The 26,611-nt window shown below is 31.9% G+C and overlaps 1 protein-coding gene across 1 annotated transcript in view; it reads right to left on the bottom strand.

Annotated features, from left to right (window-relative positions):
- The window catches only part of LOC143251939 (actin-histidine N-methyltransferase-like), a 40,342-nt gene extending 16,931 nt beyond the window's left edge, over positions 1–23,411 (bottom strand). The window contains exons 1-6 of the mRNA XM_076503320.1: positions 23,346–23,411; positions 21,036–21,094; positions 16,919–17,033; positions 12,414–12,488; positions 7,115–7,214; positions 4,246–4,312 (exon numbers count right to left, since the gene is read on the bottom strand). Coding sequence (XP_076359435.1) covers positions 4,246–4,312; positions 7,115–7,214; positions 12,414–12,488; positions 16,919–17,014 — 338 coding nt within the window. The 5' untranslated portion in view covers positions 17,015–17,033; positions 21,036–21,094; positions 23,346–23,411. The remainder of the gene's footprint in view (positions 1–4,245; positions 4,313–7,114; positions 7,215–12,413; positions 12,489–16,918; positions 17,034–21,035; positions 21,095–23,345) is intronic.
- Positions 23,412–26,611: the final 3,200 nt, after the last annotated feature.

Below are 26,611 nucleotides of genomic sequence, written 5' to 3'. Positions count from 1 at the left end.
TTGTCATCTGGTTTAAATTAATCTACAATCTAGACACCCTATTGTCATCTGGTTTAAATTAATCTACAATCTAGACACCCTATTGTCATCTGGTTTAAATTAATCTACAATCTAGACACCCTATTGTCATCTGGTTTAAATTAATCTACAATCTAGACACCCTATTGTCATCTGGTTTAAATTAATCTACAATCTAGACACCCTATTGTCATCTGGTTTAAATTAATCTACAATCTAGACACCCTATTGTCATCTGGTTTAAATTAATCTGGTTTAAATTAACAATCTAGACACCCTATTGTCATCTGGTTTAAATTAATCTACAATCTAGACACCCTATTGTCATCTGGTTTAAATTAATCTACAATCTAGACACCCTATTGTCATCTGGTTTAAATTAATCTACAATCTTTAAATCTGGTTTAAATCTACAATCTAGACACCCTATTGTCATCTGGTTTAAATTAATCTACAATCTAGACACCCTATTGTCATCTGGTTTAAATTAATCTACAATCTAGACACCCTATTGTCATCTGGTTTATATTAATCTACAATCTAGACACCCTATTGTCATCTGGTTTAAATTAATCTACAATCTAGACACCCTATTGTCATCTGGTTTAAATTAATCTACAATCTAGACACCCTATTGTCATCTGGTTTAAATTAATCTACAATCTAGACACCCTATTGTCATCTGGTTTAAATTAATCTACAATCTAGACACCCTATTGTCATCTGGTTTAAATTAATCTACAATCTAGACACCCTATTGTCATCTGGTTTAAATTAATCTACAATCTAGACACCCTATTGTCATCTGGTTTAAATTAATCTACAATCTAGACACCCTATTGTCATCTGGTTTAAATTAATCTACAATATAGACACCCTATTGTCATCTGGTTTAAATTAATCTACAATCTAGACACCCTATTGTCATCTGGTTTAAATTAATCTACAATCTAGACACCCTATTGTCATCTGGTTTAAATTAATCTACAATCTAGACACCCTATTGTCATCTGGTTTAAATAAATCTACAATCTACAATCTAGACATCTGGTTTAAATTAATCTACAATCTAGACATATTGTCATCTGGTTTAAATTAATCTACAATCTAGACACCCTATTGTCATCTGGTTTAAATTAATCTACAATCTAGACACCCTATTGTCATCTGGTTTAAATTAATCTACAATCTAGACACCCTATTGTCATCTGGTTTAAATTAATCTACAATCTAGACACCCTATTGTCATCTGGTTTAAATTAATCTACAATCTAATCTGGTTTAAATTAATCTACAATCTAGACACCCTATTGTCATCTGGTTTAAATTAATCTAGACTATTGTCATCTGGTTTAAATTAATCTACAATCTAGACCTATTGTCATCTGGTTTAAATTAATCTACAATCTAGACACCCTATTGTCATCTGGTTTAAATTAATCTACAATCTACACCCTATTGTCATCTGGTTTAAATTAATCTATCTAGACACCCTATTGTCATCTGGTTTAAATTAATCTACAATCTAGACACCCTATTGTCATCTGGTTTAAATTAATCTACAATCTAGACACCCTATTGTCATCTGGTTTAAATTAATCTACAATCTAGACACCCTATTGTCATCTGGTTTAAATTAATCTACAAATCTAGACACCCTATTGTCATCTGGTTTAAATTAATCTACAATCTAGACACCCTATTGTCATCTGGTTTAAATTAATCTACAATCTAGACACCCTATTGTCATCTGGTTTAAATTAATCTACAATCTAGACACCCTATTGTCATCTGGTTTAAATTAATCTACAATCTAGACACCCTATTGTCATCTGGTTTAAATTAATCTACAATCTAGACACCCTATTGTCATCTGGTTTAAATTAATCTACAATCTAGACACCCTATTGTCATCTGGTTTAAATTAATCTACAATCTAAACACCCTATTGTCATCTGGTTTAAATTAATCTACAATCTAGACACCCTATTGTCATCTGGTTTAAATTAATCTACAATCTAGACACCCTATTGTCATCTGGTTTAAATTAATCTACAATCTAGACACCCTATTGTCATCTGGTTTAAATTAATCTACAATCTAAACACCCTATTGGTTTAAATTAATCTACAATCTAGACACCCATCTGGTTTAAATTAATGCTTTTCTTTCTTATAGTTTTTCACTTTTTCTATATTTTGTTTTAATTTTAATTTTAATCCGTTTTTATTTTTATGACTTGAAATATTTATGCATAAGATGTAATTCTGAAGAGACATTTCACTCTCAATGTTATAAATACTCCAAATGCAATTTTTTAAAATTCAGTGCATGCAACTTTGTTGTGGCTGTATAATCTAATACGTTCCTCTTAAAATACAAATATAAAACTTGGTTTTATAATTCTGATATATTTGTTATTATGTCTTTAAATATATGTTTCTTCACTATGACAGAGTCTAGCTTAATAGATATTCAATAAGTTGCAAACATTGAGAGTACACAAAATAAGTATATCATTGCAGCACCAGTAACGGCTACAATATTCTCAAAAAAAGACTTAGTTGTGTCTACATCCCTAAAATACTAAATCCAACATAATCAAACAATATACTGAACACTGAATTATTTCACTAGGGAAGTTATGTTGACAACAACTTTGTAACTACTCTGTTAAAATTGCATGCTATTCTTTACATTATTAGAATAATAGAAATCTAAACACTGAATTTATAGGGGAATACAAACAAGGACTCATGGTTTCCCTTTCTTTGATACACTGGCATATTATTAGGCTTTATAGTGAATGTTTATTCTAAATAAGAATTTTTCAAATTTTTACATAATGGAAAAGTTTATATAAATATATTTAAACTAGTTTAATGAAGATTTGTGTTATTTAGGCTTATAAAATGCAAAAAACCTTTCAATTTTCATAGTTCAAAATCATAAAAACAGCTACAGTTGTAGCTTTAGTACACATAGAACATTCGTTTGTGCTCAAAATACACCTATCTTAGTCAGAGTATAGCCATAACTAAATGTAAGATTTGTACTTAAATTTGTTTTTAGAATCATTGTATGTTGGATTTCACTTAAAGCTACAGGGGGCTCTCTGTACTAACTTTATTTTTGTAAGTGACAGACTAGAGAAAAGCCATCTAAATACACCATCCAATGCCAACTCTTGTTAGCTTGAATAGTGAACTTCAACTGTCACTTTTATAATACAATTATTTATTTTCTATTTTTCCGATCATAAATCATAGACACAGATCTAGCTTTCTATTAGTAATACTACTGGCTAATGAATGTCCATGATCTTGTAACTTATCTACTCATTTAAATATCACTATGGGTAATTTTTAGAATAAATGGAAGATTAAAAGTCATGAAAATGCCCAATATTAACCTCAAACACAAAGTAATTACTCTTGAATGTTGTTGAATGGTATTTTAAGAACTGACTGGCCAGCACATTCACAGTATGCAGAAAGCTCAATGCTGCTGAATACCATGAAATGACTTCAGACCATAAGTTGCACATTACAGCCATGAATGCAAGAGAACAAGCCTGATGGTGGTTTGAAAATCTGAATTAGGATGACGAACAGTAGAAATCATCACAAGAGATGAATCCTTCTGCTTCCTGTTTTCTTCAGAACACGATTTCATAACCTGAAGAATGCATTGTGTATGTGCTGATCACTTCAACTAAACACAATTATTAATTTCAGCATGATTACCAATCTCTTGTCATACCTAGTTATCCAGCAGTGGTTTCAGGATATGGGGGAGAAAAATAGAGAGAGAGAGAAAAAAATCATCTATGATTTGTCTTGGTCAGCTCAGAACCCCAAACATAACCAAGTTCAACTTTTCCAAGATGTTTTGAAACACCATGTGAGGAATAAAATGGACAGATCTTGAAATCTTTCTCTAGTTGGACCTGCTTTGCAAGAGGAATGGCAAACAATTCAACCACACTTATACCAACAGAAATAATTGTTAATAATAAAGTCCAGACTCTCACTAATAAAAAAGGTGGAGACACTCAGTAATGAACCATGCTTAGTTTCTACTTTGGCAAAATATTTATAAATATGTTGGAAGAAGGGACTTAATTCTCTCAACACCAAACAGCATTATGTAATACAAAGCATATTTCTTCAACTTTTCAAAGACATATTACATTCATGTTCTAGGAAATATTAGGAAATTACTTACACTGGGAGACCTAACTGTTTACACAGCTGACTCTTCTGGGTAAAAAGAGGATCACTCTTGCTCATACCTAAAAGATAATGTCAAGTAAGTCCTCTTAGGTATCAAATTCTTAAATAATGTCAAAATCAACACCATATTTGGAATACTAACAAAACATGCCCTTCAACAAAAATAATATGAACTTATATATAGCTGTGTTATAGGGTGAGTTAAAGATAATTTCAAAAATAACATACAGTGTTTGAAATGAATACTAGTAAACTCCTAGTCAGTGTTGTAGTTTTGCAGTATAACTTAGAAAGCACTGAAAAAATTGGTAGTACGCATTCCAGGAGAAGATTCACAGATTCTTACTGTTGAGTAGCAACACATTCATGTTATGTGCATTTCAGTCAGCGTCATGCTGGGCTTTGCAATACCAACTGAAGCTGCATGACATACTGAGGATAAAAATTGTGAGATGGGGACAGCATACCTATAATTTCAATGCAGTTAGTTGATTGGCAATACAATGCATATACTCCAACCTCAGCAGTAAGATGAGAAATAATGTGACCAAGTGGTGGTTCATTGGAGGTAATTATGAAATATAAAATATGCAAGTTTTTTGGGGTTTTTTACATTCTCCTTAATTTGACTATGAATGACAAATGATAGGCCTTTTGGTTTCTAATGGTTTACTAGCTTTTGGTGTTCACATAGTAACTAAAAAATATATATATTTCACTATATATGGTGATTGTCAGAAGTGGACAACTGTAGACTTACTTATCCAGTTACTGGAAGATTAGATTCACCAATTTCCACCCACATTAAACATTTTTAAGCCTTTGTAAAATAGTTAAAAATTCAAACAGTTACATGTAGTTAAGTTTTGATACTAGAAAATATATGAAAAGATATATAGCAAAAAAATCAAAACATATAAACAGAACAAATACATATTTATTACTGTTTAATTATGTTTAATGTAATTATAATGCATAGTTAATTTTAGGGAAGAATAATGCTGCTGCTAGTAGCAGTTCTGGTTTAGTTGTACCTTCAAAACAGTTTCTTCACTAAAATTTCAAATCTTACTTATTTTGTTCTATAAATGAAAAAAAAAATACTTAAAACATATTTACAGCAATTGTAATAGTAGCTTACGTTCATACTTTGTAATGTTCTAAGTACAGAATGTTTTTTTTACAATATAAAATATTTTTGGAGTAAAAAAAATAATACTGATTTCATAATTTAGTCAAAAGAAACCTGCTGTTGCAATGCACATTTACCAAATCCAAGGTTTAAACCCTTGGTTTAAAGTTTGCAAAACTATATGTAATTTGTGCTAACTGGAAACTATTTTTAAATGTTTAACACAGAAAATTAGAAATTTCAATTTTTCTAAAGTTAAAAATGATAGCTAATATGAAATCAGAAACTGTTTGTTAGCTACATGTTAGACCTACATATTATTACCAAGAGAGTTGTATTACCCAAAACAGCTGTTTACAAAAACACAAAAAAGCTTGCAACAGTAATAAAAGAACACTAAACAATATTTAAACATCAATAAAGGAATGTGAAAATACACAAAGTGTAAAGAAAGTTATAGTTTTAAAAACTAATACTTTGAGAATTAGAAATAATAATTTAACCTCTGGATGGGTAAAAAGTCATTGTTTCCATATTTATTTACTTTTTGATTACAATAAATGCAAGATAATGCATGTGGAATAGCACAACTTGAATCATGAGTACATTACTGATGGGATAACCTCAACACTGTTATGGAATAAAAAGATCCAAGTGTTTCAGCTGATCAGCATCTTAAGCCATCCAAGCAATGAGCTTTTGTTAGTGCAGGTAAATAGGATTTTAGGTTATATTTATGGAAATACTGAATGCACATTTAATTGTTGGAAAGACAACATTATTCTTCTAACAGGATGACTGGTCGCTGGAAAAAAGTTACCACTGAATGCGGTGTGTACAGTAAGGGGGTTTTAAAGTAAGGACTGATAAATTTTTTTTGTTTTTTTTATAAATAATTTAGTTTAATTTAGTAGATAGGGCAGCCTAGACAGAATATAGTGTCCATTTATGTTATGAACTCATACTTTCTGTCATATTGTGATATATCTTGTGATACCCTTCATGAATAATTATGTAAATTTACAGATGCTCCCTCAACAAATGTTAATGTGCATTGTAATAATTTATCAGTTATAAGAAGAAAGTGGATGCACTGCAGGTAATTACTTGAATTCTGTTCTGATTATAAAAAAATGTAGCTTTCAAAATGAAAAATTACTTGTCCAAGATTTAGAGTTCCTAAACTGAAATGATGGAAATGTATGTAAATATAAATTAGGTAACACCATCCTTAAGTAGGGTATAGATGCTGTGAAGGTAAGTCTTGCATATTAACAAGAAGTTACAAAATTTACATTAACAACAGGCAATTAAAAGAGGTATCATAAGGCTCTTCCTTATGATCAAAAATAATCTTTGATCTACGAATTCAGCCATCAAAGGCTTAAAGCAAGAGTTCCTTGAATACTATCATAGTCTCTTACCTATGACAAAATCAAGAACATGGTGAAGATAATAGTATACAATGATTAAAAAGATGAACCAAGGAAAAAACTCAACTACAAACAAATGACATGTAAATTATATATATGAAGAGTGGGTTAAAGGAGTTTACTTGACAACAGGTAACCAGGAATACAAAGGAATAAAAGTTATACATACATGAAAGTAATAAAATATTAATACTTCTTTTAAAAAACAAAATTCTATACTATGAATACAGGATGAAAAATACATTACATATACAATAACTATTCTAAACATCAGTATCATATCTGTGTGATCTTACCTAGTTTGAGAACAATGCTGTCATGTGGATTTTCTAGACAAACAAATCCATTATGTATGAAAAACTCTGCATTGGATCTTACTCCATAGAAAATGCACACCTTTTGAAAAACATAAAGAAGTTAGCCTTATCAAAAGTGGAAGAAATGGTGAACTAATCATGAAACACTTAATATATTTGTTTGTTATTACAAATGAAACAACTGACAACTGCACATGTGCAATACCAAAGCTAGAAAAGCTATGAAGCTTTATGTATATAGGGGTTAATGGTCTAGTAAAACACACTGGTTTAAGTTGATGCTGTAATAACATTCCAATTAAGAGATTTTGACTGCTGTATTCTAACATGTCTAAAGAAATATCTGAGAAACAAGTTGCCAACTTACAACATTATTAATGATAACTTTCTGAACATAGATTAAAAACCAAAAATGAAGTTCGCACAACAAAAATGTTATTTACGTATTTTATTTAAAAGATATAAAACTTGTATTTTTGAATTATACAATTATTTATTTATCCAAAACCTAATACATGTTGTCCAAAACATAAAATTCCATTTTTAATATAAGACTTACTGCCCCCAACAGCTACATCTAAGCTTTTCAGTACTCTTGAAGTAATGAAGTTATATATGGGATTTGAACAGTTTGTTATGAATAGCTAATTACAGAACATTACCACTACATTATTGCTAGGACAACTTGTGACAGGTACGTTTTTTGTTACTTCATTTTCAAAACATTTCAGTTTTTGTTACAAATGATGATTTTTTGACAAGTAGTTTTAAATATAAAACTGATTGGTGACAATAATAAAAAATAATATGTTGTAGACAGTAAAATCATTTGGTGATCACTGAAAAGTTATGTAACACTACAGGGAAGAAAAAGTGTCTAAACCTGTATTATGATGTATTACATGGGTTAGAAGGTGTCATGAACAGAAAACGTAAGTTACAGTGAAAACAATTTAGGTCTACAAAAACATTTATCATAATTTAACATCATCATTTGCAAACATATGTATCATAATGGCGAATCTAGTAACAAAATTCATCAATCACAAAAAAACAACTTGTAATGAAATCTTTCTAACAATGCAACAATAATATTGATGCTATCTTTAATGAAGTGTCATTAACTTGTACATAAATACAAATATAACAAGTTCTGAAGTTGTACAGAGATACTTTAAAACACTGTGACATTAGTTAGATAGTTCATAATTCACGTGTTCCCAATGCACACTGTTACTTACAATCTTGTTCTTCACCATTTATTACAGGTATTAATCATACATCCTAATGTATTGAATAATGTTCATCTCTAAAACACAGTCTTGATACAGTCTAACATATACACTCACATTACAATTAGTTATAAATGATACATTTATTCAACACAAATAATATTACTGTATGTTTATAGAAGAGTATGTAGTAAAAATAAAGCTTATTATACTACATTATCAACTGCTGTACTTAATAATTCACTATATTTGGTTTTGTATATAAAACTAGGATCTTTCCAGTTTTACAAACATTTGATAAGTCTGTTAAAAACACAACTAAAATCTATCCATTTTCAACTTTGTTTGTTTGTTTTGAATTTTGTGCAAAGCTACTCAAGGGCTATCTGCACTAGCCATCCATAATTTAGTAGTGTAAGACTAGAGGGAAGGCAGCTAGTCATCACCACCCACTGCCAACTAGTGGGATTGACCATCACATTATTATGCCCACACAGATGAAAGGGTAAGCGTGTTTGGTGCGACCTCAATTCTAACCCACAACCCTCAGATTACAAGTCGAACGCCCTTACCCCACCTGGCCATGCTGGGCCAGCATTTTTGCCTTTGTCATCCTCATCCAAAAGTTACTTTTAGCTAAAATATGCAATTTTTTGTAGTTTGATGTTAATTTTTCTTAAAATCTAAATATGAGCCAGCATTATTTTTAATATCACATGAACTTCTTACTCTAGATACAAGCAATTTGTGACAATGACAATTTAAAATATCCAAAGCTGGTTGTTAAATTGAAAAAAAAACGTTTTTAAAGTTACTAAGCCTATTAATGTTTTTTATTGCAATTTCCTCTTTTTTGCAACGTTTCTCTCATGACTAAACAGCTTTTTTCAATAGACAAAGTAACATATTCTATTCAGTTCCTTACTCATGAAAGTTATACCGCAGCCCATCAAATAGAATTTAATACAACTGTGGTTTCAAAAAAGAACATTATATTGTCTTATTGACCACAGGAATGGTCATACCAAATTCAATCATAAAATATAGTGTGAGCTATTCTTTGTAGCTTGAATCTACAGTTAATTCTTAAAGCAAAACATTTTTATTGTATACTATTATCATACTCTTATTACCAAATATTATTCATTATTGTTGGATGTCATCTTATCAAACATTCGCTTTCAACTACAGTGGAGCGCCATTAAGCCGCGGACCAGTAAACTGCGAAATTGCTTAAGCCACTGTAGCAAGTCTTGTGAGCGATGTGAGCGAGGATTATCGCAGCTCACCGCTTATGAATTTAATCCTGGCTTTATAACTTCAAGGGGATATTTAAAAAGGATTTGCTTTAATTTGGGAAATAAATAAAATATATTACAATAGAAATTGACCGTTATTCTACCTTATCCGCTCTCTATGTCAGCTTTATGGAGGCCGCCATTGTTACCGAATCACACCTCTCCATATATTAAAGTTAATCCGCAGTAAATACGTGAAAAAAGTGATCAATAATTAAAGTATTATTTTTAATTCGATAATCCAATATAATGATCATAATGGCCGGATGAGGCTCCTCGGCAGAGCTGTTGGTGACTTCGCTTTTCAGTTACAAAGGTTTAAGCCGCGGTTAAGCAGGTTGACCCCAAATACCGCGGCTTAACGGCGCTCCACTGTATTAACAGTCACAGACGACATTTAAGACAGAAGTACGAAGAAAAATATGTAAAAAGAGTAACAAAAATTTTAAAAACACACATTTAACAACTTAAGCATAAAAACACAAAATAAGAGATCTAATCATTTGTTTCTACTGTATAACTTCTCCAGCTAAAAAGATTTTCAGTTGTTTAAAATAAACAAACTTACAGAATTAGGAAAGAAACCATTCCAGATGCAGCCACTTGTACACATCCACAGTAATAAGTTATGGATCTGTTTGTTTTAAATTTCATACAAAGTTACATGAGGGTTACCTTCACTAGCCACCTCTACATTCAGTAGTGACAGAATAGAGGGAAGGCAGACAATCAATATCACCTACTGCCAACCCTTGAGCTACTCTTTCTACCAAAAAATATTAGGATGAACCATCACTTTATAATGCTCCCACACCTAAAAGGGCAAACAGCATGTTTTGTGATGGGGATTGAATCAAAGACTGCAAGCTGAGCACCTTAACCAACAGGACAATAATTTATGAACACAGCCAATATCGTGGGATTGGCTGTATCCAGTGCATGATTAAAAATTAGCAAGAGAAAGTAGAAAATCTGCCACCTAAAATTACAATTTGCTACTTGTGCTGTTAAATCAACACCAAATATTTATTATTACCAGAAACCTGGTAAAACATTTTACAAAAACTCTATTTTTTTCAATTAGAAAAGCTGACCTCTTATCCATACATTCAACTTCCAATAAATACAAAATTGGAATGATGTGTTTAGGCCTAGTTTCTGCCATAATAGTGGTAATTCAAACTATGACCTATAAAACAAAGAAGGGTGATAGAAGGATCTTAATGTTCTCATCTAATGTCTTCTTGCATAGTTATGGGAAAGTTGAGAAAGTTGCTTTTTTTAAGAATGTCAGTAAATTAGTGAATGAGAATAAATCTTCTCTATCTTCGATTGAAGCTGTAACATGTGAAACAATATTTTATTCAGCTTTTGAAAGTTTACCTATTTATTGCTGAAAATTACCAAAGAACTTGTGCTGCATTATATTTTTATTATTAAAATAAAATGAAGCAGCATTTCTGGTATTTATATCTTACTTTATATTTGAATATATCCCTGAATCAAATGGTTTTTTATTTATTCATTTTCTTCTTCCTGATCAATTTCCATAAATGAATCAAATTCAATTGGTAAAAATTAGTAAATATTAAAATTCTAGTCACTTTTTGCTGACCTCACACTTTCAACTATTTTGCAAAAATCTAAACAGTGTGAACTGCTCACCATTCTTCCAAACATTGCTAGGTCATATGTTCTTACAACCTACAAAAGTAATGAAAACATTGTGACATTTAAAAGAATGGCACATGTTTACACTCTCAAAAGCTTAAACTTTTTGATTTATACTTCTACCCTTTGGTCAAACAAAATAGGTCAGTCTTACTTTGTGTGTTTACAACGTGAGCTCACCCCTTACAAGCACCTTGCAACAGGCCATTGCCAATCAGTTATTTAACATGTTGAAAATAACTGCAATTACCTATAATAATAATAATAATAACAAAATAAAAAAACAGTCTCAACATTTAATAAGGTGTTTTTATACACATAAGGTTGTATAAAACTAAATTAATTTACTTTTGAATGTACTAAACAATTTTCATTTATAACATGAAAGTAGTTAAAACACAAAATTTATTGCAAGTTTCATGTTATTCTAAAAAACAACAGTATTACCAATATCAAGATATAGCAACAACATGCACACATCTTCCATTCTGGTTACTTTAAACTAAATATAAAATAATTTCAACTTCCTTGCACTTTAAAAAGTACTTCATAACAATCCCATTGTCAGTGTGTATGTGTGAGAAAAAAATCGTTTGTATCACAACATTTGAAATGACCAAATTAACAAATAAACTACAAATTGTAAAGTTATGAATAAAATTTGGACTTTTGTATTTTTACTATTTTATTTTCCTGTCCATTAAAATTAAGAAAAGCAATTGCAGTTCTCTGACTTTTATTTCAGGTTGTTTGATCATTCAAAAATGATTTTTTTCCTTTAAACTATAGTGTTAATTCTAAAATAAAATACCTTAGTAAATAAAAGACACCTAAATCCAAATTTTAATAAAATCCTTCACAACAAAACCACCACTGAATACATATTTATAAGTAATAATAAAAGCAAGTCTATAGCATACATTAATCAAAAAACATTCTTTTTCTATATACATCCTCAACATTCTTAGATAAACAATTTTTAAATTAATTTTCAAAACCAAAAATTATAATAAATATATATACTAAAATCTGTCACTAAAAAAAACAAAAACAAAACAAACTGAAAATATGATTTACCTGTTCTCCTGCATTTACATTTTTCATAGCAAAGCATTCCAGTTGATTCTTCTCAACATTGAAGTCTGTAGACACCTAATAATAATAACAGATTACTCACCTATCAGCTGATATCACTGAAGCATTCCAAGTGATCTTTGTGCATATAAAACTTAAGCTTTAACCATGTAAATCTTACACCTCCATTACATTCAAGCTACCGTTAACCATTTTTTTATACTGACAACAATATGAAAGCTTCATGGTTGGTTGGTTTGGTGTTTTATGGTGCAAAGTAACTAGGCTATCTGCACCAAACATCAAGTAAAAAGTTAAAATTAAAGTAAAATTATTAAAATTCATAAAAAGAAATTAAGGTAAAACAAAGCAAAGTTTAATTTTTGATTTAAAAACATAAATAGCATTAAATTCAAGTTTTACATCTAGTTTACAGCATTAAGAAAAAAACTACAGTAATACAAGTTGTAAAGGACTTCGTGCAATTATCATAATTCGCCACGAAGACTAACAGGTTAAAAAACCATCATTAGTCACCTGAAGTTGGTCTTCCCAGTCCTGGTTTTGAGTTATTTCACATTATAATTTTCTACTTTCAAATCAAATTAGATGTACTTTGATTCTTAAAATGGAATCACACTAAAAAAGGTCTAATGTATAAATTAAAAACTTAAATAGCATTAAAAAGATTAATGGCCTTTAGAAAACTGAAAACATTTCTAAGGTGGACAGTGTCACCATTGCCAATAACACTGTCTAATGTTACGAATAAACCTTGGGACAAAATATATTTAAAATGATGCTGTCGTTGAGAGTTGTAACGATGATAAAACAGTAAAATGTGGTTGATTGTGACCTGAGTGTTACACAGACAACACATTGGTGCATCAGTCCCAAATAAAATAAACTGTGACCAATAACGTAGTCTAGTTACAACTTCCTCTTTCTGATTCTTACTGAAGCAAGACAGCCAAAGTCCAATAAAGGGTTTTATTTGGAAAAGCTTGTTTTCACGTTGCTCACTCTAAGTTGACTGCCAACTGGTACAGAGCCGAGCCTTGAATACAGGACCATAATCCATATATGGAAGAGGCACAGCAGTGATAGTGCCTGAGCAAATAAAATTATTTTTGAGGTGTCGGCGAGCTCATTCCCACAAATAGCAACATGGCCCCATATTCAGGAAAAATGGAATAAATTATGTTTAAAAGAGAAATGAGCCAGTCGGTTTTGAATATCGGCAAAAGCAGAAGGTGAACTAAGGCGAAGCGATTCCAGGGCCAGTAGAGAACTAAGTGAATCACTATAAATAGTGCAATTTTAGTATTGCTTAGATTCTATGTGGTCCAAGACAAGAGAAATGACATACAGAAGCTGTAGAGGGGATTCTGCATGCAACCATCAAACCACAATAACCCATGGCAGAGCCCACACAGTCACCTGATTTCGAACCATTTGTATAAATAGGAATGGAAGGATGGTTTGAAAGATGTTCAGCAAATAACAGACAGTATTTCCAATCGAGAGTGTCTGCTTTTCTCAGATGACTTAAAGATAAGTCACATTTGGGGACCGTAATAAGTCATGATGGGATATGCTGACCAGTGGATACAGCAATGTTACCGAAGGACAGACCCAATTCATCCAACTGTGACTGGATACAAGGGCCAAAAGGAGCAATGGCAGATCATCTGTTCTGAAAAAGCATGGCCCATCAAGGAAGGAAAACACAACTCCATGTGGGATGCTTTGGTAAGGAACAAAGTTTCAAAGCACATAGTAAAGACAGTTGCAAATGGTGGAGATGTGAAAAAGGTTCATGGGACTCTTTGTATAAGCTCTGAAATGAGGAAGTGCGGAAATCCCTGGTGCAGAGCCGAAGTCCTTGATGATGAATGGGGTCCAGCATCTTTAAGGCGAGGGTCTGACAGAACCATAGACCAGTGATCAATAGTCAAGTTTTGATCAAATAAGAGCACAATATATCTTTAGCATAGAACATCGATTCACTCCCCAAGTAGTGGAAGAAAGGACACTGAGAATATTAAGTGCTCTTGTCCATTTGACACGTAGCTGCTTGATGTGTTGTATAAAGGTCAGCTTACGGTCAAAGATAAGCCCCAAGAACTTAGTCTCAGGGACCACAGGCAGCACAACTTCACCAATACAGAGCTCAGGATCAGGGTGAATACCCCGTTGATGGCAAAAGTGCATGAAAAAGGTTTCAGAGAGAAATTCACTGCAGTCCACTTCAGTACAAGATTGAGGGCAGTTTGTAGTTGCCGCTCAAAATACTGACGACTCACATGAGATGTGAAAGTTGTCGATATAGAGCACGTTGCAACAGTGAGAGTTGTTCAGTGATGGCATTAATTTTTATACTGAGAAGTGTGACACTCAGAACACAGCCCTGAGGGACTCTAAGTTCCTGTAGAAAAGAATGGGAGGGTGTCAAACCCACACAAACTCGGAATCTCCTTTCCATTAAAAAAATTTTTAAAAAATGGGCAAATGGCCACGTAACCCATATGTGTGGAGGTCTCACAAAATGCCATACATCCATGGTGTATCATAAGCTTTCTCAATGTTAAAGAATATTGGTACAAGATGTCGTTTGAATAAGGCTTCTCTGATTGACATTTCAAGTCAAATAAGGTGGTCCATGGTAAAGTGCTGTCATCAGAACCCACACTGGATGGGCGAGAGGAGGTTGTTTAATTCAAGGAACCAAATAAAATGAGCATTAACCATCCTCTCTAAGGTCTTACAAAGACAGCTCATCAAACCAATTGGATGGCAGTTTGAAGGAATTTTGGGATCCTTCCCAGGCTTGGAGAAAGGTAGGACAATAGCCTGATGCTAGGCATTAGGAAAAAATTCTCCTGCCAGATCCACTTAAAAAACAATCAGAAGAATAGCAAGAGAAGCAGGAGGTAGATGGTGCAGCATATCATAGTGTATATCATCAGGTCCAACCAATGTACTGCCAGACCAATGAAGGGCCAGTTTGAGTTTCACCAGTGTAAAGGGAAAATTATAGTCATAGAGAAAATGAGCTCAAAAGGAAAGAGGTGATTGCTCTGCCTGAGTCTTGATGGCTAAGAAGGTTGAAGAAGAAGCAGAAGTGCTCGATACTCAGCAAAAGTATCGGTGATGCTCTGGGTATCAGTTAATTCCTGGCCATCAAAGAGCAAGATTGAGAGGGGGACAGAATTATATTGCTCATTTTTTGAGCTTTCTGTGCAATGTGGCAGGCAGGATTCCACCATGGACGTTGATATAGTGGAAAACGTGTTGAGGTTTCAGAAATAAATTAAGTAGCTGCTTGTATAATACAATCAGTTACTACTGTCACACGGTTGTCTATTGATGGTTTACAGATGATGGCAGGATCAAGTTCTGCAAAAGCAGTGAAAGAGAGCCAGTTTGCCTGATCCAGCTTCTGCCGGAGCACATGGGTCTGGTGGCATCGACATCAGCCAGTCTCTCTCAAGATTATAGGAAAATGATAATTGCCTCATGGATTATTGTCAACCCTCCATGAAAAATGATAAAATAATGAACAAAATAAGTAGAAGAAAAAGTATTGAAAAGAGAAAGGTTGTGGTCACAGAGCATACCCTCTACAGAGCGGACCCCTCCTATCAATATCAGCACTTCCCCAGAAAGGATGATGTCCATTAAAGTCCCCCAAGATGAAAAAGGGAGACGGCAACTATTCAATGAGAGCATCAAGGTCTGATTGATCATAGGTCTCTCCAGGTGACAGATAGAGCGAACAAAGAGTGATGGTATGACCCAAGGAAACACAGATCAAATTCTGTAAAATTTGGTGCAAGCTTCTTATGCAGTCTGATTTCTGTATTAAATTTTCTAAACTTTTATTTTGCATTATTATACTTTCTCTTATGAAATGTTATAAATAATAAAAAATTTCCTTTCTTTTAAGACTATTTTTTATTGAAAACAAATTTCAATTTTATATATTCAATTAGGTATTATTTGATGTTCTTCAGTATATTTATTTTACTAAATGAACCAGTCTACTTACCACTGTAAACCACACAAACACGATGTCAGACAGATTTACACATGCTCAGTAATCTTACCATTCATCATAAATGCAACACCTTGTTAGGCATAATAACGTGGCATTTTCCAATTGGTATTTTGGTAAAGACAAATGTTTATCTAATAACTGTAGCTCATTTTTAATAACTACTAAGTTATTTTACTTCTACGAGTTGTTTGAGCACAAGAGCCTTAATTTTCCATAAGGATCAATGTAATGTGAGCAGCTTGCCATTGCTAGTCTGTGCTTAATATATTTATAAATGAATGAAATAATGCTGTATTGTAATGTTATGGTTATTTTTTGTTCTTTCCTTTACTTTCAACTCTTGTGTTGCTGTTGGTCAGTTACACTCACTTGTGATAAAAGTAAATAAATTTTCATCATGTTGGATTTCATTTTCTTAGGACTTTAACAAATTCCTAAAAGTACTCACTATTCCATTTACGTGATTACACATGTCCCACAAAGGTATGAGTGCTTGGATTCTTGAAGCCCCATCTGGTGTTGGAACAGAATTTTGTCTTGTCATTACTGTTGATACTGCCCATCTATAAAGAAGTCAAGAAAATTTATTAAAATCAAACTTCTCAATGTATTTGTAGATTGAAACATTTCCAAACTTTTTATATTAGAGTACAATTTAAATAAATATACTAACACCACCAAGTAACCTCAGTTGATAAATGCTATTTTATGATTCAACATTATTAATTGATTTCCTGAGCATACTTCAAACAATACCAGTCTTAGAAATCTTAATACTTCCAAGGAAATTTAGGATTGCAAATATATCCAAGCCAAACAACTAATTTTTTAGTAACCAAAGTAAGAGGCACATGCAGTTGACATTTCTTCAAAGTATTTCTGTAAACATTCAACCCTTTGATTATTGGCATGAGTAGATAATGTTTTTGCATAAGATGATACTTTTACTAATGAAGGTTTAGTATGTTAGTTATCTATAATTCAAATAGCTTGAAAAGAGTATCTTGAAATCAGTAGTGGAAAATATATTGTTTGTTTGTTTTGAATTTCTCACAAAGCTACTCAAGGGCTACCTGCATTACCTGTCCCTAATTTAGCAGTGTAAGACTAGAGGGAAGGCAACTAGTCATCACCACCCACTGCCAACTCTCAGGCTACTCTTTTACCCATGAAATGTGGAATTGACCGTTACATTATAACGCCTCCATGGCTTAAAAGACGGACACATTTGGTGTGATGGGGATTCAAACACAGACACCTAACCACACACACACAAGCATGGATATAAATGTATACACATATTATTCATTTAGTATTCACCTCATCTGTTATACAGATGTACAAACACAAGAGTAGTTGGGAAAAGCTAATGATATAGAAAAAATTCAAAAAGTAGTAGCTGAAAGTAGGAAGTGAAGAGTTTTATGAACTTCATCCTCGTGTGCTGAAACCCTCATCAGCCAAAACTGAGTTAGCAACAGTGCTAATGAACATCAACCTCATCTATCAAATCAAGCCCTTGCCTTCAATCAGAAAGTGTTAAAAACGTAACCACCAATCAAGATGGTGAAAACAATCATGTACAGACTGCAACTCTCAATGGTAATGACTGTTGACTGTTAGCTTCATTATCAACTTGAATTCAACCCTTACCAACAGGAAAAAATCAATTATTGCAATGGCAATGAAGATTCTAACCCATCCTTTGTATTCAACACTGGGACACAAACACAGTTTCTGATGAAATAAGATATGTACATGGAGGTGGATTTAAGCATATCTACAAAATAAATTCCAGGTGATAAAAATATACAAATATGCTCAAAGACTAATTTTTTCTTGTTAGTAACTGAATGGGATAAATGTTAAAAGAGACTGGCTTTGCTAATCACTGTTGAAGAGAAATGTCTTTTACATTACACAAATTATTTTCAACAGCTATGACAACTTTTTCGCAAGCAACAAGTGGCGACTCTCACTGGAAACATACTGCAAGAGACTTTAGTCAGCATGAAACTAGCTTGCTGCAGCAAAACTGTATCACAAAATTTGTTATTTAGAAAACCAAAAGTAGACAAATCAACAAAATTTTAACAGATCAGACAGTCAGAGAAAGAATACTGACACTAAATTCTAAAACATATTCCCTCAGTCACAGAGTTTCTATCATCCAGAAGAAGCAATGAAGCAGTTGGTTCAGCACATAATGGCAATTACTTTGGAATAGTGGAGCAAAAGGATGAATATGATACATTTCTTACTAAACACATGACAAAATACATAAAAAAAGTCATGTTTTATACTTATCTGTGACAAGTTCATAGAAATCCTACACAATGTTCTCACTGCAATTACCCAGGATATCAAAACGTCCAAGAGTTACTCAACATCTACTGATTTTACTCCAGACATATTCATATGTATCAATTTACAATAACTTTTAGATACATTCTAAATGACGGCTTTATAGAGATATCTTCCACATTTGTACCAATAAGAAATCACACAGAAACAGAACTTAATAGGGTTCTCTTTAATTTAATTGAAAAAATAATATAAAAATTCAAGATTGCTGTGGAAAGTCTTACAAAAATGCATCCACTACTAGAAGCACATATGTTGGCATGCAAGTGTTGATCAAACAAAAAAAACCCTCAAGCAGACAATATTCCCTGCTGTCCTCATTCACTCAGTTTGGTTGAAGAATATAGTGTGGAATGCTGTACTGAAGCTTGTTTATTCTTTGTAGTTGTGCCAAAGCTTTGTGTGTTTCTCTTAGCTCAATCTGCCTGGGAAATGTCTATACACTGTGCTTGAAATACAAGTTTCAGATGATAAAAACGTTATCAGACATGAAGTGGAGTGTCCATTCTGATGCAATACAAGCCTTAAAAATAAGATGAAAGCCATAACGCAAGTCCTTTCTTCAATTACAGACAATGGCTCTAAAAAGCCTCTACAGCAATTACAGTCAAAAAGTTTTATGCCACAAATAGAACAAGAAATAGATATAATGACAGAATTATGAAGCATTATCATAGACAAATTACACAAAATAAATTATTCACTATAAAGTGCCCAAATAGATGTCAATAAAATTTCACATCTGCTAACATCTCTCAAAACATTCGTGCACAAATTACAAATATCTTTTTTCAAATATGAGGAAAAGGGTAAAAATCTGTCAGGATGTGAGACATGTAAAGTCAAAAGATCACAGAAAAGGAAGAGAAATATGCTATGCAAAGAAGAGAGTGACAAGGATAGTGATTTCTACCCTTCAGATGTCCGTACAATAACTAAGAAACTTTCAATAAACAACAGAATAGTGGTAATTGAAAATCTTGAAGATGTACCTTCTGCTTCACATCAAACAACTGTTTGAGAGAAAATCATTCAAATGCTAAAAAAGGATAAAAAACATACTTCAATCAATAATGTACTAAGAGAGACTAAATGAACTGGTATTTTTGTGCACAGAAAATGACTTATTATAATCACTCGACACCAAACAGATCATAAATGCCTTTGCTAAAAAAATAAAAGCCAGGCAGATAACAGTTTTAACCCTTTTCATATAAACCACAGGTCAAAAGCCATGCCATTTCATTTCTTTACTCACACTCATACTTTAATTGAACTACTATTTTATTAATTTATGTCATTAACATTAACATTGGTATCAAAATGTAAATTATACTTGAAAATTTCATGTTATACATTATTTAATTTCTTAATCTAAAAATAAATATTACGAAAAACACCTAAACACTAATTGTTGTATGTTCCATGGTATGTTGAGTACAGCACTGGTTCAAATTAAAGTTTATAGTTTTGTACAAATTAGGAACTCAAGTTACCAATATTGAAATGCTAGAACATAAAATAAGAACTTCATATATTTTATATCACTCATATACTGATTCTAACTCAGTGGCCCTGCTCAAAACTTAAATTTTTTAGACTGAAATACAGCTTAGTTACTAAACTTGATAAATTATAAAACACATATATAAAGCTGCAGTTAACATCATCCCATGATTTAAATTAAGACACAGGTTCATCTACAGTCAACAAGAAATAGTTCAATTTTGTTTGTTTGGTGTCATGCACAAAGCTACACAATGGGTTATCTGTGCTTTGCCTACCACAGGTATTGAAACCCAGTTTCTAGCAGTACAAGTCTACAGACATACTGCTGTGTCATTGAGAGACCGTTAAAGTTGTCAACAAGTGTAAATACACATCGATAAATACAATATAACTTTTCAACATGATTCCTACTTTTCAATGAATTTTATTACAAGTTTATAAAATTTATTCAAATAATTATAAAAAAAGGAAACATTAATTTTACTAAATAAATTCTGGTTACTTTTTAAGATAATGATTTAAAAATAAGTCAGAAATATTAAAGTTTGTGAAACTAAAACAAAATCTACAATTATATAACATAAAAACATTCTTTGGAAAATGTTGTACTTAGTTATACATTTGTTGCTTCCACTAATTATGATAGAACTACCAACATACCAACACCTTGTATCAATTCACAGCTATCTCACCTATAAAAGTCATATGTGAAGAAGTCTTTTAGCAGTAAACTTTTTGCTGCAGGATTAGACTGAAAATACAGCATATATAATATAAATACCCATAACTACTAGTTTTAAGATTAGTAAAGATAGTAAAAGCATTATAAGCTTATTCAATGAATTCAATCTATTTTAAAATTTAAAACATAAGCAAAATAATCAATTACTTCATTGAATTACAAATAAAAAAATAAAAGATACAGTTATAAATATGAGAAGGGGGAAGTAATACAGGACATTATTTTCCAGTGTATTGTTATCATAATCTTTATCATTTTTTTAACTTAAAACTGTATTTTAGCAAAATAAAAAGAGTAAATTGCAGGCATTTTTAACACTTACCTACTTTGTTGTGTCTCTGTACAATAATTTATTTTAAAAAGCTGCATAATTTGACAAATTTCATTGTATTATAAAAACATAAATTATCTAATATGACTATTATTTTATCCCATTAAATACATACAAAGATATATTACTTTTAATATTTTACCTTATTTTAAAGTCAGCATAAAAAGATTCCTTTTTTAACCACACCACAGTATTAAATAGTTTGCCACAATACTCCAAATGACTATACATATTCATACTAATCCAATTGCACAAGCAGTCAGAAAAAAATAACATATTTATCTTAAAAGTACCAAACATGGAAGTTTCTTTTCAACTAAAAAATATATATACTTGATTCTATACATCTAAAATTACCATATACAATTTGCCAATTTTACCAGCTTCATACTGTGAAAAGCAACAGCTGTTTACATAATGAAATATTGTTTACATTATCCTAAAAAATGTAAGCAACAAATATTTTCTAATACTTATATATATATATATATATATATAATCAAAATAGAAACTATAATATTGATTCTATTAATACTTATTTAAATTTTGTGTATATTTTATAACCTTACTTCTACTATCTTTTTATAAAACTACTTTATATTTAACTTTGCTTCCACTAACTTTTAATAAAGTTTGTATACATTTATATTTCTTTAACAATGAATAATCACCACTGACTTACGTCACAAATTTTCAAAAATTTTAGTAAATTAGAATACATACTTAAGCTTCACTACGCTTCTAAAAGGTTTTATTCAGAGAATATTTCATTTTATATTACTTTTCACTTCTGCATATACAATCAACTACAAAAGCATATTTTAAAAAATTTTTTTTAGCAATTTTCTCTTGATTTTCAAATTATTCTTTCTCTCTCTCTCTCTCTCTCTCTTTTGGAATTTTACTCACTCCTTCTACATGTCATACTATTATTAGTAAACATTTGTTCAATATAAAAATTAAATTTCCAACTATTATTTAAATTACACAGTAAAGTTTGTTTGTTTTTTCAAAATATCATATTTGTTCCTTTCTGTGATTTTTGTTCCCTAAAGTTTGCTTGATTTCTACTTAAAACTTAAGAACTGATTTAACTAATCATGAAAAGGCTCTAAAAAGTGAAAGATGTTTATTTATCAAATCTCAAACAAAAGTCATAATGAAAAAATAATACTAAGACATTTATGTTAAGTCTTTTTTCAATAATCAATTACTTTTCTTTGTGTCTTTGGTCATTTTTCAGTGATGTGAAAACCCAGTAAGTATTCCAGATCTCTACAAATTGTATATTTCACTGATCTTTACAATGTGCAAGAACACAATAAATTATTTACTATTATTTCAGTGCATTTCCAAATTCACAAACAATATGTTCCTACTATTGAACAAGAATTAATGTAACAATTATAGCTGGCTCAATACACACATAAATACAAAGAATCTTTTTTAGTAAGAATTCTGTTTCTCTTTGAGATAAAAAATACTTATGATTAAAGTATAAACACATTATTTAATGTGGAAAAATAATCATTATCTTCTACAGGCATATTTATTGTAATTAGGCAAAAACAAAATTAATTATTTTATAAAAATGTATACAATTTTTATAAAACTGATTAAGTATGGTTTATATTAAATAGTAAATACAGTGCTTACTACAAGTATTGGTTTGATCTAAGTATTGGTGTGACAAACAAAATCCATGAAAAATTAATTTTTTTAAATCTACAACTAAAGAAATGATTTTTTTTAAATATTAATGTAAACAGCCAGTCAAAAATAAGTAGCTGGATTTACATTCCTGTAGAATAACAGTTGTTACCCACAAAATATCATGAAATATTATACCATTATGTGAAAATTGTTTAGCTCATTAAATCTATCCACATTATACATTCCAAATGAGCTTTCATTAAAAAAAATACCCACTTGAAATGTTTTATAGAAATGAGCATACTGTCTGGCAATGTTGTGAAGTCTTCACAGTCTCCTCTATAAAAAAAATTTTTAAATAGCAATCAAATAATTATGAAAGACATCTTTTATAACTATCTTATGTCATTGTAATGCATAATTTCCAATTCTACAAATACTGAGTGACTTTCAATGTAAATATAAGCTCAATAAACTCACATTACATTTATTTGTAAGTTATAAATTATGCTAAGATAAATTGTTAATGAAAAGTCGACAACCTCTTTTCATGTTTCAATTAAACTACTGGCTCTCATATAAATGCTTGTAGATTTCTTACATGACTATGCAACATAACTTACAAGATATAAAGTTAACATTTTCCAAAACTTAAAATATATTTTCAGTATTACTTAACATAATGTTTAGGAACAACAATGGACCTCTTGATCCATCTCAACTGTCCCATCCATTGAATAAAACTAAACACTATTAAATATAAAAAAAAAATGCCAGCTCTTATTACACATGTATGTATCAAAACTCTCTTTTAAACCCACTCAAATTTACTGCCTCCATAAAATCAAGGCAACATCTCATAAGTCAACCATCATATTTGAAAAATAAAACTGTCATTGCGATAGACAGTTTCAATCTTGCCTAAGCCTATATCTGTGTCCCCTAATTCTATAATTCCTGCTGTTAAGTATGAAAAATGTTAATGCTCATTCCTCAACATTGCTTTGTTTATCCAAGCATTGGTGTCACATATTCCAGTATTTCATACCTCACTTAAATGCTCTTGGCAATATGTAATATGCAAATCTCTTCCGCATACCAATATGCCCTCTATCCTGGTAGGTACTATATATAAGCACCTCACTGAAGTAATCATTTTATTAAGACTTGCATAATTTCAGTCACAAACATCAGTTGTTGTGTGAAGGAAGAGAGGGAAAGTGTTAGCAAAGTATTATTATAAATACATTTTCAGTTTAGTAAAATGTTTACTTCAAAACATAATTATTATTCAATGAGACTATAGCCAGAACCCCACATTGAGAAAGTTGAGAGGCTGCTGCAGGCATTATCCCATACAAAAGCATCTGCACAGAACAGGAGTGTACCATGATAAATGTGGTGTACAACTGGGAAACCACACTGCATCCAGAACATATTTCCTGTATCAAGAGTGGACAAAAACACAGTAGTAATCATATTATAGGCCAACTGCAACAAGATAGCCAATGTTCCAAAACTCATGGTTAGAATTAAGATTGTCTTAGTACCTATATCCAATGTTGGCTGCTAAGGCTATTTCACTGCAGTGTTATATATAAATATACTTTTGAGTGCATCCAAACCTATAGCCCTAGAATGATGTATTACAAACCCACAGAAAGATAAGAAGAAAGTAAGCAACACAAACTTCCTCCTCCACAACATCAGATTCAGAATGATGGGATTGTACAACTTACTCAACCAAATAAACATATCTCATTAAATCTGTAATTACGAGCACTCATCCTCACCCCAACCATGTGGGCAAGCAGTATTTCACTTGCCCAAAGAATTATGGGAAAAGTACTGTACTCAATCAAGCACCTAGAACAGTACCAGTTTTCATTTGAAATTATAAGGACTTTCTTCCATGAACAATATATTAAGCTGATAATGATCAAAGAGAAGGACCATGCCCACCCCAATCAGGCAGCATTGTGTCAAATCTGAACTGATATGATGAGTTGGCATCTACACAGGCTGGTACCACTCCTAATGACATCTGGGAAAACATTCAGAAACCTGGGTAACAGGGACCCCAACTCTGCCCTCTTTTCCAAGAGTGACAGAACATACTGTAACACTCTGAAGGAATAGCATCTGTTCACCACTCAATAACTGGAAACTGGTGGGGACTCCTAGTCCCAATAGTAAAATCTGGGGTGTAATGAATGTTAAAAAAAAGAGGAGAAGTCTGTGAAGATACAGAGGAAGTGAGACATGTACACACACACACACTACACACATGCACATAACAATAAGCTAGACCAACCATCAGCTAAGTTGATGAAAGAGACTAGGGAGATCAATGCATTGAGATTGGATCCATTAGTTGCACTGAAACTGAAGATGTAGCAGGTGTCTTCATCCCCAAAATTCAAGATTTAAAGGAAGCTCACAAACTCAGAGAGATAGAACCATCATGTAGGTAAGTCCACCTTCCCATTTCATGGGAGCTGGATGGGAGATGATTGAGTTGGGTTTGAAACATGATGAAAATCTGTGAAGCGTGGCAGAGATATATGGCACTGACACCAAACCAAGGCTAAATCCCTGAACTGTAGAGTCTGATCCCTGTAGACAAAATTAACTCACTATGAGAATGTGAAGAAATGCCTCAGCAACCTCAAACCTGGACACCACACACCTGTGGTTAAGAAAGCCAACAAAGAGTGAGCGGCACCACCATGGACCCAAGATCAAAGAATGGGTTAGATAAGAGCAACAATTGTCCACCAATCTCCCCTATCCCAGGCACAAGAACAAACAAACAGGAATAATATCCCAGCAGAACAGAACCAACTGTCACTACCACCCACCGACCAGTAACACTGATAACATGAAAATCTACAATGTTAAGATAAGTAAAAACCACAAGCTGAGAGAATAATGGAAGTGGAGGTATAATCACAAGACCAACTTCAATACTAGAACCTAAAGTACCCATGCATCTGCAGTTGAAAGAATATGAGGTGTCTATCAATAGTAATGACCTCACTCTAACCAATTCAACAACCCTCATCTAGGTCAGATTGGTTGGTTGGTTGATTTAGTGTTTTATGGCACAAAAAAGCTAGGCTATCTGCACCAAACATCTGGTAAAGGTTAAAAATAAAGTAAATGTGTAAAATTCATAAAATGAAATGAAGGTAAAAACAAAACATTGAAAACAGAATAAGCATAAAACCAATGTTGACACCTGGTCTACAATGTTAAGAGAAAGCAGAGTAAGAGAAGTTGTAAGGACTTTCTAGCATAATGGTAATAATCATAACCTGTCAGGAAGACTAACAGAAGTACAAGAACACCAACAGTCACCTGAAGTTAGCCTTTCCAGTCCTGTTTCGGGTTATGTGTCATTACAGCCATTATCAAAAGGTAAAGTAATAAAAGTTTTAAAGCGTGTAAAATTTTAATAATAACTCGCTAGGACAACAACCGCTGGTTCAAACGGTGGTTCGTTCAAACAGGTTCATTAGTCACCTTAAGTTGGTCTTTCC

The sequence above is a fragment of the Tachypleus tridentatus genome, chromosome 6 (assembly GCF_004210375.1).
Source record: "Tachypleus tridentatus isolate NWPU-2018 chromosome 6, ASM421037v1, whole genome shotgun sequence".
NCBI lineage: Eukaryota > Metazoa > Arthropoda > Merostomata > Xiphosura > Limulidae > Tachypleus > Tachypleus tridentatus.
The sequence above is the reverse complement of the archived record's forward strand: the minus strand, read 5'-3'. Positions and strand labels throughout refer to the sequence as shown.